At 45.9% G+C, this 13,385-nt stretch overlaps 2 protein-coding genes across 5 annotated transcripts in view; both read left to right on the top strand.

The window, feature by feature from the left end:
- The window catches only part of LOC137449793 (tenascin), an 85,903-nt gene that overhangs the window by 54,972 nt on the left and 17,546 nt on the right, over positions 1-13,385 (top strand). For 3 of the 4 annotated variants that reach the window (XM_068155633.1, XM_068155631.1, XM_068155630.1), the window contains one exon: positions 7,386-7,658. The exons of the other annotated variant lie outside the window; for it this stretch is intronic. In XM_068155633.1, coding sequence (XP_068011734.1) covers positions 7,386-7,658 — 273 coding nt within the window. The remainder of the gene's footprint in view (positions 1-7,385; positions 7,659-13,385) is intronic. 4 annotated transcript variants of the gene reach the window in all.
- On the top strand, positions 67-6,131 carry LOC137449790 (tenascin-like; the record flags this gene model as incomplete). Its single annotated transcript, XM_068155627.1, has 3 exons — positions 67-379; positions 2,700-2,975; positions 5,633-6,131. Coding segments are annotated over 3 exons (876 nt in total), but the record flags the coding sequence as incomplete, so codon positions are not given.

Here is a 13,385-nt window from a genome sequence, read left to right as displayed (position 1 = left end):
CTGGATGAGCTGTGGCTCATGTGACTTCAAACTTCTGGACTGTTTTATTTTATCATATTGGGGTTTAATAACTGCAATACATTTCCATTTGTGTTTCTTCCTGTAGTAGAGGAACCTCTTCTTAGCCAACTCACTGTATCAAATGCTACCTCAGACAGCATGTCACTCACCTGGGAAGCACAGGACAATGCCTTTGACCATTTTATTCTAGAAGTCAGAAACTCTGACTTCCCTTTGGACTCCCTGGTGCACACGGTGCCAGGAGCCTCCCGGCGCTATGTAGTCACCAACCTCAAAGCTGCCACTAATTACACTGTTCAACTCCATGGTGTAATTGATGGGCAAGGTGGTCAGACCTTGACAGCACTGGCAACCACAGGTATTTCACTGTTTCACCTTGCAGGTTTGCTTGTTTCCTTCCTTTTGCTGTCCACTGAACTGCTCAAAAACATGGCTCCAACTCATCATCCTTCCTTTGGTAAATTATAGGGAGATGGCCATGTTTGGAGGCTGAAATGTTCTGGGCTTGAGAGCACTTGTTAAAAAAAGAGAGATCTGAGAAGGGAAAAGGCTGACGAAGTGCCCCCAGCATTAAGGGAGCCAGTGGAAAACCATGATTTGTTTCCTTATATATACACTTGTCTGCAAGTTCTGTGTATATATAACTGACTTGCTCCGCACAGGATCTTTGCTCTTGGTCTAGAAAAAAGTTCCTGTTTATCCCATCCCCACTTGCTTTGCTGTGGGTGGGAAGCCTTCATGTCTTTATCAGCTTGGAGAGGCACCTGCATGCCACTTTGGTTCTTTGTTCTTCAAACCATATGTCTTCCAGGACATCTGCATCTCTCGTAGGAGTTTCAGGCAGCATGCTAAACGACCAACCAAATCTGCATGGAGTGCTCTGGCCGCCTTTTGCTGGTCCTGATGTTCTCCTCTGCCTAGGAGTTTTTGTGTTCCCAGCAGAGAGCAGGGCTCAGAAAGTGAGTTCACCCTTTCTTGATGGTCAGCCCATCACTCTCTCACTTGCATTACTGCCTTTGAGTCTCTTAAGACTTGTCTCGGTTCATTGGATGTCAGAGCTTCTCCTGTGGTGGTGATTCCAGGATGGTGGGAGAACTCTGAGACTTGCCTGAAGAGGGAATTTCAACTTACTGTGCATGTGGTGTTCTTTGGAGTCTGGGTGTCATGATGTGAACGTGCCTGACTGGATGCAACTGGCATGTTGAAGGAATGTGCCCGTTTCAGGATGGAACTGGAAAGGCCTGGTTTGTCCCCCCTGACCTGCATGCGGGGCTGATGGCTCCATGCTCAGTTTCACTGGGTTCTTCACCCAAGCCTGATTGCTTTGTGGATATTTTCTCATCTCTTCCTCTCTCTCTGGAATTACCATGCTTGCATGGTGACATCTTCACTGTCAGCCATGAAGGCATTGACGGTCACTGGTTGACAGCATGGCAACAGCATGTGTCCTTAATTGGGGCCACTTGGACTCACCTGCTCCTAGACAATTCCAGAGAAGAAAGTGGACTATCATTTAAAAGTCTTGCAATAAGGATGGAAGTAAAAGTTGGAACATCTTGCAGCAGTTCATCTTTGAGTTAAGAAAAAGATTTCATTCTTTCACTGTTCTCTTTGTCAGTGAGATACATCTCTCCTGCTTCTCTCCCAGCATGAATCACTTACATGGTTATTTTCCTGTATCTCACTGGCTGCATTTCCCAAGGTGTTCTTGATTCATACTCAATTGGCAAGAGAATAAACAGAAAATCAGCCCTGAGAGCAGACACAGAATTCTCTGACCACCTGGCTGCAGGGTCATGTTTGTGCTTCCTCTGTGCTGGAACGAATCTTGGATTTCATGATAAATGGAATAGCTTTAAAACAGGATGGATAAGTAGCTCTCCCCTTCCTGCAGCCTGAAAGCCAAAATTCTCCCCTGGCCAGGGAGAGAAGTGATTTTGAATTTCCTGTAGCAGAAAGTCTTTGCTCTAAAGGAAGCGTCCTGACCACTAAGCATTCAGAAAGGAGAGCAATTGCAGTGTTGTGGCTTTTTTCATTCACTCTGTTAGATTTTCTCTGATTGTGCCTAATCAGAGGATGAGGAACACCTTATCTGTGGAGTCCAGGGAGGTTTTGGCTTGAGATTAGTGCTGAGACAATCACTGTTAGGGTTGAACCCCCCTCACTAACTTCAGAGTCCAAAAAGAAAAATATCTACAACTCCAGGCAACAGAAACACTAAACAGATGCTGAACTGGGGGGTTTAGGGATGTCTGGTTTGGACTCACATAATTCCTGCCTGAATCCTACTTTACCTGCTTTGGAATTGCTGTGGGTTTGTATTCCCATCAAACTCCCAGCATGGAGTTCCTGCAGTTCCTGTGGTTTTTGCCTCAGGACTGTGGGTAAGGAAGCTCTCAGTGCTTGCGTAAACCAGGGCACACTTCATTAAGAAAATTGAGTTTATGTAAGAAGATTGAATGAAACAAGAAGTTAAAAGTCAGCACTAATTTCAGTGGCTTCTTTCCAAAACCTTACAAAATAGCTCTTGCAATACTCCCTTTTGTTTTCTTCAACCACTACAAACCAAGGCTAAAACCTTCAGCCTTGTCTTTGAGCCTCTGTAAACCTCCACCGCTGCCTCCCCTACATGACACGGAGTAACGCTCTCTCTTCCCCTGTGTTCCTTTCTCCTTCAGAAGCTGAGCCACAGCTGGGCACGCTCACACTCACAAATGTTACTCCTGACAGCTTCAACCTCTCCTGGACCACAAGTGATGGGCCTTTTGCCAACTTTGTTATACACATTAGAGATTCCTATGCAGCACATGAGCCCCAGGAGCTTACGGTGTCGGGAGGCGCTCGCAGCGCTCACATCTCAGGCCTGCTAGATTACACTGCCTATGACATTAACATTAAGGGGACTACCAGTGCAGGTGTTCACACAGAGCCCCTCACTGCTTTTGTCATGACAGGTACCTGCCTAAAGGTTTGGAATCTCTTTATTGGCTTATGAAAAATATATATTCCAGTATGGAAGAAAAAAGGAAAGAAACAAAAAAGACTCTCTACAGCACTGAATATCTTGTCCAGCAGCAATGGTTTTATTTAGTGCAAGGGGGGGTCAGACCAGTTGTGTTGACCTTAATAATTTCTAGGAGGAGCAGTGGTTAAAGTGAGATAAGAGCCCTCTGGAGTCTTTCTCCCAGGTCTCTTTTAACTCCTGAAGTTTGAAAGGGAAATTTGCCTCTTACTCAAGCAGTTGTCTGAAAGATTCAGAGAGGACTTTAGAACATCCCCTGTCCTGTGATGTCCTCCCAACACATCCCCTGTGTCTGAAAACTTTGACCAGGATTTTACTGGGCTCTGTTGTGCATCTCATGCCTTTCAGATGATCAAATAAATGGCACAGGGTTCATCTTCTGTGCATTCTGTGGCCAGTATGTGCAGTTAGGGCTTGTCACGTAGGACACTCTAAGCAGGATTAGTGAAGAAACTGAGGCTTTTCCCTTGCCCACTTCTCTCCATTAACATTCACAGTATCACAGTATCACTTAGGTTGGAAAGGACCTCGAGGATCATCGAGTCCAACCTATCAACACAGACCCCATGACTAGACCATGGCACCAAGTGCCACATCCAATCTCCCCTTGAACGCCTCCAGGGTCGATGACTCAACCACCTCCCTGGGCAACCCGTTCCAATGCCGAATGACTCGCTCAGTGAAGAACTTCCTCCTCACCTCGAGTCTAAACCTCCCCTGGCGCAGCTTGAGACTGTGTCCTCTTGTTCTGGTGCTGGTTGCCTGGGAGAAGAGACCAACCCCTTCCTGGGTACAACCACCTCTCAGGTAGTTGTAGAGGGCAATGAGGTCACCCCTGAGCCTCCTCTTCTCTAAGCTAAACAATCCCAGCTCCCTCAGCCTCTCCTCACAGGGCTTGTGTTCAAGGCCTCTCCCCAGCCTTGTTGCCCTTCTCTGGACACGTTCAAGTGTTTCGATATCCTTCAGAGGGACATCAGCTGCAGCAGCAGCAGCATTCCCTACAGCATCTGAGCAATGTCCATGATCATTTTCCTTAAGACATTTGCATTTTGCACCAACTCTGATTTGCCTCCAGTGACATTCAGTCACACAGGCAGAAGGGATCAACTCTGCTTCTAAACCTCCTGCTCTTTGCTCCACCAGAGCACAAATGCTTCCTTTTAAACATAAATCATGCATATTGGTGTTTGAGAGGAAGCTTCCCCCAGCTAGGTGCAGAAGGATGTGCCAGCAGTTCACATAAACCTGCTGGCTTTAGAGTGCTGGTGTCACTCAACACTTCTTCCAGGAAAATAATTCCAGCATCTTGGGCTCTTAATTTGTTTGCCCACCCTCCCAGGGACCACACCAACTTGTGAGCCTTTGAGGTTACTTGATTAGAAGGAAGTAAGCTGCGTGAATGTCGCCAAATTGAGTAAATTTGAGCTGAATCTCTGGCACCCAAATCGTGTAAGCATCAAAACACAAGGGCTTCCAAATCATAAAACTTTAGGAGGGAATTTTCATGCCAAGTATTAACAGAACATCAAATTCAGCAGAGAAAGTTCTGTCTTTAACCAGTTGGTATTTTCTTTAGTGAGTGGAGTGTGAGTGACTGGAAGATCAGATGAGTTAGCTCCTAAGCCAACAAAGCAAGGTCAGGGAATGTAGAGAATGGGATCCAGGATCAAAGCCAGGGCTTAGCAGAGCCAGATGATCTTCCTATTTGACTAGTGAGATTTTAAGTGAGCAAAATCCACTGAGAAACTCAATCTTGTGAAAATGTGGCTTTTTTGTCTTCACAAACTTCGGTGGGAAAGTTCTGAGCTCATGATCCACAGCGTCCAAACTTTGACAGATGTCATGCTGGTGTGAAAAAAAATAAGAGAAAACCAAAGATCCCTCAGTGGAATTTCTTTAAGTTGTCACCATACCACACTAGCAGCTGCCTGGGAAAGCTCTTTGGACAGATTATTGGTCTGATCTGCAGCCATTAGCCTCTGCCCTTAGCCAGTGCAAATTCTGGCTTCTCTCCTATCCCCTGTAAAAAACAACCTTCCTCATATTTAATGCTTGCCCTGGCTATGACCCTACCTGGTCAGTGTCCTGCTTCTGGCAGCCCTCGCATCTGGGACCCCTCCACCACTGAAAAGAAAAGCTGGAGATATTCATGTGAAGTAGAGAGGCAAAGCAGCAAAATGCAGGAGTCATGATTGCCAAGGCTGAGGCTAGTCCATAAAGCACTGATAGTGGACACAAAGTGGAAGGAACTGCAAGCTTAATGCACAGCATTTCCAAAGCAGTTTGGGTTCTGTCTGGCAGTGCATGTGTAATAGAAATATGCTTGCACTGTGAGCTTGGGAGGAATTTCAGTGGAGCTTGTGACACAAGGTGCTGAGACACCCTTGATCAATATTGATCATCTCACTTCTGGAAGCTCCACTGAAAAATCCTAGTCTTGTGGTCCTGGCTTTGCACTCCTGTTAGGTCCATATTTTGGGGGGAAATGTGATGTTTGTCTGGTGGAATCTGTGACACTTTCTAATTTTCAATGTTTTTTTCACTTCTTTTTGTGTGTGTGTGTGTGTTTTTGCACCTTCCCTTCTTTAGAGGCCATGCCCCCTCTGGAAAACCTAACTGTCTCTGATGTTAACCCTTATGGGTTCACAGTGTCGTGGATGGCATCAGAGGATGCTTTTGACAACTTTCTAGTAGTCGTGGTGGATTCTGGCAAGCTGCTGGACCCGCAGGAGTTCCTCCTTACGGGAGCCCAGCGCCACCTGAAGCTTAAAGGCCTCATTACTGGCATTGGCTATGAGGTTATGCTTTATGGTTTGGCCAAGGGGCACCAAACAAAGCCCCTGAGCACTGTGGCTGTTACAGGTATTTCAATGTGAACAAACTGTTCTCTTCCACCCTTCCTTTCTTGCTTGTCTTCTCACATGGAAGATGTCTCATGCAGTCCATTTGCAAAGCAAACCTTGGCTTTTGCATCCTTTCCTGCATCGTGGCTACACGTAACTCCTCGTGATTGCCAGGTTCACCAGTGAAATCCTCTTCCTTTTAGCTTGATGTTTCCCTGTGGTCATGATGAGGGATCCTGTAGAAGCGCATGACGTGGGTTGAGGGGTGAAAGTTTCTGGTATGGTCATGCAGGTCCTTCTAACCAAAGCCTTTAGAGAAAACAGCTGCATGTGGGAGCTCATCTTGTTAACAGCTGCTGGGCACATCGGCATCCCCCAACTTGCCAGCTGTCAGGATCTTCAGGATTTCATACTTGGTCATACTGAATTTCTTGCCCATGGGCTTCTTTCTTTCATTCCCTGAGTGGGTTCCACCCACAGACCGTCAAATGCTGTCATTGCCACCCTTAAAGTTGGCATCTCTCTCCAGAAAGCCTTTGCTCATGTTTTCAGCCTCATCACAGCTGCTGTTTTCCAGCAGCAATGGGGCTTTCTTGTGCTGACTGGTTCTCTAGCCCTATAACCATCAAGTCTCAGCTGCATGTTGCTGATTATGCAGCAGTAAAGCTGGGGGTTACCTGACTGGAGGATCATGAGAAAATTAATAGCAATGTCTTTGTGTGGCAGGAGGAAGTGCACTGGAGGTGCTGTAAGACAGTAACTGCTCCAGCAGCATTTCTCTAGGTAATGAAGCCTGACCATACTGTGCTAAAGATGTTGTGCAAGTAATGAATAACTTGCAGCTCCTGGGATCCTCTTGACTGGGTTCTCTCTCTAAAGACAGTAGGGCCTTGTGTTTGGATTTAAGTGTGTTGTTATAGGAATTTTCATGACTCCCCTTTGCTGCTTCAGCAGCAAAGTGAAGGATTCATCTGATCTGAAGAATCACAGATACCAGAAAGTGCATGAAATAAGGGGTTTGCATGAAGGAAAAGACTCTTTGAAGTGGCTTCTATGTTGTTCTCCTGACAGAGAGGGACCTGACAGTATTACAGGCATGCCTGGGGTTCTATAACAAGAGCTTGTTCTTCTCATACATAAAGGTTTCACACAGGTAGCAAGGGATAAATGCACATCCAACTTACTATTAGCATGTGTAACTTTGCATGTCCGAGGCAAATGGTGAATGCCCATGCAGTGGATCTGCTGTTGAAGAGTGCCATGGGCCTGCACACACTCACATGTACCTTCCTCAGTATGTGGATAATGCTAATATTCTGGTTTTCTTTTGTCATTCATTTTTCCCCCCCTCTCTCTCAATAGCTGGCAGATTGTTTCCCTTTCTTTGAAGTGTGGTTGGACTCTTGCAGCATGCTGTATCCAGACCTCGGGCAGGTTCTCTGATGAACTAATGAAATGATTTCTTTTCCCTGCTGCTATCTTCTCCATTTTTTTTTTAGAAGCAGAACCCGAGGTCGACAACCTTCTGGTTTCAGATGCTACTCCAGATGGCTTCCGTCTCTCCTGGACTGCAGATGATGGGGTTTTCGACAGTTTTGTTCTAAAAATCAGGGACACCAAAAGGAAATCTGACCCACTGGAACTCATAGTGCCAGGCCATGAGCGCACCCAGGATATAACAGGGCTGAAGGAGGGTACAGAATATGAGATTGAGCTCTATGGAGTTAGCAGTGGACGGCGTTCCCAGCCCGTAAATGCAGTAGCCACCACAGGTATTGTCTTTGCAAGAAGAAAAGATGTTCCTGCCTCTTCCTTTCAGCATCTCTCCTTCTCGTAGCCAGCTTGGACTGTTACTGAGGTGTTTGAATTGTCTTTTGCACATTCCTCATCCAAGTTACTGGTTCAGTGAGGTGTAGTGGTTGAGGCCCCTTCCCTGGAGATATTCAAGGTGAGGCTCAACAAGGCCCTGGATGACCTGATCTAGTTGGGGATGTTCATGCTGGCTGCAGGGAGGTCAGACAGGATGACCTTTAGAGGTCCTTTCCAGCCTGGACCATTCTATGATTCTAAGATCAATCATCTCAGATTCCTTAGCTTCATCACTCTGTTTCAGATGGTTTAATTTAGTTACTTTTATGGAGTTAGGCAGCAGAGTCAAAAGCAAATGAAGCAATGTCATAGAATCACCAAGGTTGGAAAAGACCTCAAAGATCATCAAGTCCAATCTGTCACCCAAGACCTCATGCCTACTAGACCATGGCACCAAGTGCCATGTCCAATCCCCTCTTGAACACCTCCAGGGGTGGTGACTCCACCACCACCCTGGGCAGCACATTCCAATGGCCAATTACTCTCTTTGTGAAGAACTTTCTCCTCACCTCAAGCCTAAACTTCCCCTGGCACAGCTTGAGACTGCATCCTCTTGTTCTGGTGCTGGTTGCCTAGGAGAAGAGACCAACCCCCTCCTGGTTACAACCTCCCTTCAGGTAGTTGTAGACAGCAATAAGGTCTCTCCTGAGCCTCCTCTTCTCCAGGCTAAGCAACCCCAGCTCCCTCAGCCTCTCCTCGTAGGGCTTGTGCTCAAGGCCTCTCCCCAGTGTCATTGCCCTTCTCTGGACACATTCAAGTACCTCAATGTCCTTCTGAAATTGAGGAGCCCTGTGACCTAAAGTCTCTCTTCTGAAAATGTGGAGCTTGCTGATAAGAACATTTCCCTGAAGAAGAAAACTTCTCTAAATAAGAAAATGTCTACAAATAAGAAAGCTTCTATAAGAAAATTTCTATGAGTAAGAAAATGCCTATAAGTAAGAAAATTTCAAATCCACCTAATTCCTGGAGAAGGGGAATGAGAAGGGGACTGAGACACAAATTCAGTGTGAGGAGGCCAGCAGAAATGGGGGAATCATTTGCTCAGCTGTAGCAGTGTACTGCAGACAATGCACAGGAAAAGGGTCAGCCATAACTCACTGGTGAAGAGCTTCTCCTGAAATAGCTTGGCCTCATGATTCACCTTGATGGCTGTGGTGCCACTTGTTAGCATGGAAGGGCACAGCTGCACCAACTGCATAAACAGCAAGGGCATATATATACACTCAGCCAGACATTTACATGAAGCAGAACATGCATCCATCACAAGCCACCGTTCCCCAGGCTCATGCGGGTTGACTCCTAATGGAGAGGGATGTTTAAAGTCAACTGCACTTGTTAGCAGTGTGTCCCCATTTTCACTGCCTTCCAGGGTATTTATGGTAAACCAACCAAGAGTTATCATCTTCCCCCTGACCACATTCTTATTCAGTCCTTGCAGGGAGATTTAGCACATGTCACCTACTGAAGCAAATAGCCCAGGAGATGTTTGTCAGATGTAAATAGCCCATGGATAATTGATAATGGAGCTGGAGCCACAAAAATCCAGCTAAATGATTTGGACTGCAGGTTGCACCACGCTGGGGAGCAGGGCCACCAAGGCATCCATCTAATTGCTTTTTTAGGAGCTGATTATTACACAAACATATGGATATTTATAGCAGTCCCAGCCTGCTTGCAAAGAAATATTTCTGTCCCTGAGGGGGGTAGCTCAGACAGGCTTATTCTGGCCTGTGTACAAGTTGCAAGTGAGCAAGGAATAAATTAGCTAGAAAGTCTTCAGCTTTAGTAGCTGGGATGCTAAAATAACGGTTGGAACAAAGCTGGGAAACAGAGCAGCAAGCCTAAACCAAACACTGCCATGGAAATGAAAACAGAAAAACAAGCTAGGCTGAAAAGCCTTCTCTGTGCTTATCACTCACAGCTTCCTCCTTTCTCCCTCCCCGGCCATGTACCCATCTGTACACAAATGCAGTCTTCAGAGGTGAGGTCCTCAACTGGTGTAATTAGAGCAGTTGAAGTAGCTTAGTGTGAGCACTGCCCAACAATCCTGTCTGAGGGGTCTGTACAGCAGTCCATCCACCGGAAGGAAGGAGGGAGATGAAAGATTTTGCCCTGTTCAGCTTTCGCTGCCTTGTCCTCCTCTGTGGTTTCCTTTCCTTCTTTTCTAAGAAGTCACCAGCAAGGCAGTTGATCTAGTGACAGCTGTGGGCTTGGGATGTGGAAAGGATGAGCAGGGCAGGACTGCTGTGTGCCATTTTCTCCACATAGCTTGTGCTGGTCTCACAGCTGATAACTTGGCTAGAGACTGAGGTCATCTCTCTTGATTCCATTACACCAGGAGTGTGGTGTGAAACTGCTGAGCATGGGAGTTGACAATAAAGCCATATCTTTAGCCTGGAGAAGAAGAGGCTCAGGGGAGACCTTCTTGCTGTCTACAACTACCAGAAGGGAGGTTGTAGCCAGGAGGGGGTTGGTCTCTTCTCCCAGGCAAGCAGCACCAGAACAAGAGGACACAGTCTCAAGCTGCACCAGGGGAAGTTTAGGCTGGAGGTGAGGAAGAAGTTCTTCCTAGAAAGAGAGATTGGCCATTGGAATGTGCTGCCCAGGGAGGTGGTGGAGTCACCATCACTGGAGGTGTTTAGGAAGAGACTGGATGGGGCGCTCAGTGCCATGGTTTAGTTGATTAGATGGTGTTGGGTGATAGGTTGGACTTGGTGATCTCAAAGGTCTTTTCCAACCTGGTTAATTCTAATTCTTTTCTATTCTTTTCTATTCTATTCTATTCTATTCTATTCTATTCTATTCTATTCTATTCTATTCTATTCTATTCTATTCTATTCTATTCTATTCTATTCTATTCTATTCTATTCTATCTTCCAAAACACCCATCACAAGTGGTTCTTCCTCCTTTGCTACTCCTATGTACAAATGAACAGCAGTAATTTCCCCCCAGAAGTGCTGCTGATTGTTCTCTTTGTTGCTGGTATCCTATTCTCTCTCTGTTGCTGGTATCCCTGCCCTCTGCAGCTGTCTGTCACTTTACCCTCAGCAGTTCTGCTGTGATAGAAAACATCCTCTAAAATCATCATAGTGCAGGACAGCATCACACAGATCTGCAGTCTATTCAAGTTGGCACAAGGGAGTTTGCTCACTGCTGCTCCCTCTTGGAAATTCATCTGTAGAATGCCTGTCAAGGTGCAGTTCAGCCCTCACCAGGGGACCACACATGGCTATATGCCACTTAGTGTCCTTGGTAGGAAGTGTGGTTCTCATGCTGCTGCTGCTTCTAATGGTGTTTTGCCATACTATGACAGCACTTTTCATCTGAGAGGATCACAAAACACTTCACATGCTCTTTATCCCTGATAAATGGAGACTGATGCTTCCTGTGAACATGCTCCTCTAATCTCTCCAAAGAACAGTTGTTCTGAAAGACAAGGTTTTACCCAAAAAAATCCCCAAAGAACAGCTGCTACTCAGGTAGCTCAACTCACAGGAAGCTCTCCATGGAGAGCTAATGGGGAATGACACTGGAGGATACTGTTAATTACCTGTATCTGCCCAACAGAACACTTGAGGGCTTCTAGGAGTGACACAACAGAGCATGCTGCACTTTTTTTATCCCTGCTTGATTCTGGCTTTCAGGAACCTCAAGGAGATGGTTTTGTTTGCTTCTTTTTCAATTTCCCTGTGCTCAAAGGTACCCACTCACTCACATCTCTGGGATTCATTCCAGGACTGATGCTTGCTCTGGTGCTCCATTACTGTTGGGTTTTTTTTTTTTGCCAGGTTTGCTCTCAGGAAAGTAGCCACGGTTGGGAGGCTTGGGGATGTGAAACTCAGGTCAAGGCTCTGCTTCCTACTCTTTGTTATGCACTTCACATGGTACAAACAACTGAGCATGAAGCCTATGGAACTGTGCACAGCAGAGTCCTAGTGGGGTGGATTGGGCACATTGTTTTCTGGGAAAGACTGGAATTGCCCATGTATATAGCCGGGTGGGGGTTGGTCTCTTCTCCCAGGCAACCAGCACCAGAACAAGAGGACACAGTCTCAAGCTGTGCAAGGGGAGGTGTAGGCTGGATGTTAGGAAGAAATTCTTCATAGAAAGAGTGATTTGCCATTGGAATGTGCTGCCCTGGGAGGTGGTGGAGTCACCATCCCTGGAGGTGTTCAAGAGGGGATTGGACGTGGCACTTGGTGCCATGGTTTAGTAGTCATGAGGTGTTGGGTAACAGGTTGGACTTGATGATCTTTGAGGTCTTTTCCAACCTTGTTGATTCTATGATTCTATATGAAAACCAAGTGCTGGTCCATCTGTTTGGTCTCCAGAACCAGCACTTTTCACCAGTCAGAATGTGAAACAAAATCAATGTGATTTGCACTTCTCTTTCTTGCCCAGGTTTTCTTTCTTCTCTTCTCTTCTCTTTCCTTCTGCCTGTACCTAAATCAGTAGCACCTTCATGTGCCATGTGGCTGTACTAACCCCACCTGGCTTTCCTTGTTGTCTTTAATTCTTCTTTTTCCTTTCTTTGGCTTCTCCATGTGAGCAAACCCCACAAACACAACATGTCTAGTGAGCTCCAGAGAAGTAATTTATGTTTCTCTTGAGAGCTCAGTTGTTTTTCTTTGCTTGCCTTTTCAGTTGATTTAGTGCATTGCTGCTAGAGCTTTGGGGACACATGGAAGAAGGAGCCCTCTGGCTTCTTTCCTGCAGGCACTTTCTTTCCAACCTATTTCAAGCACAGTCACTTTTTTCCCCTTTCCCCCCACCCCTTGCCCTTAGCCTGTCTCCAGCACTCTTGGTGTGGCTGTTTGATATCTTTCCTCGTTGTGCTAATGGCCTGCTCTGTGTGGGCTGTTTATTTCTTCAACACATGTCAGGGTTGTTTTGGTTGCAGCCAAGAAAGGAAATTGGAAGTGAGATGCTCAATGTAAACTTTGAAGTGCTCTCTTTACCATGGCCTTCCGGAAGCCCTTTCCGTGTTTGTTTTGCAGTAGCTTAATTAAGCCTTAAACTGGAATGTTTCAGGTTATTGTTGGTTTGAATCTTAAGGCTGGATCATTCTGGCAAACCATGGGTTTTGTTTGCACAACTTACTTGATCTAAAAGGGCAAATGTAGTGTTGAGGTTTTTTGAGGGAAAGGCTGGCTTTATCACAGTATCACAGGTTGTATGACAAAGAGCTGCAGTGGAACTATAACAAGAGGACACAGTCTCAAGCTGTGCCAGGGGAGGTTCAGACTGAATGTTAGGAAGAAATTCTACACAGAGAGAGTGATTGCCCATTGGAATGGGCTGCCTGGGGAGGTGGTGGAGTCACCATCACTGGAGGTGTTTAGGAGGAGACTTGATAGGGTGCTTGGTTGCATGGTTTAGTTGATTAGGTGGTGTTGGATGATAGGTTGGACACAATGATCTTGAAGGTCTCTTCAAATCTGGTTTATCCTATCCTATCCTATCCTATCCTATCCTATCCTATCCTATCCTATCCTATCCTATCCTATCCTATCCTATCCTATCCTATGATATCCTATCCTATCCTATCCTATCCTATCCTATCCTATCCTATCCTATCCTATTCTATTCTATTCTATTCTATTCTATTCTATTCTATTCTATTCTATTC

The sequence above is a fragment of the Melanerpes formicivorus genome, unplaced genomic scaffold (assembly GCF_026170545.1).
Source record: "Melanerpes formicivorus ecotype bairdi unplaced genomic scaffold, bMelFor1.0.p_v2 SCAF_33, whole genome shotgun sequence".
NCBI classification, from domain to species: domain Eukaryota; kingdom Metazoa; phylum Chordata; class Aves; order Piciformes; family Picidae; genus Melanerpes; species Melanerpes formicivorus.
Note: the sequence above shows the minus strand (reverse complement) of the source record. Positions and strands in the feature narration are given on the sequence as shown.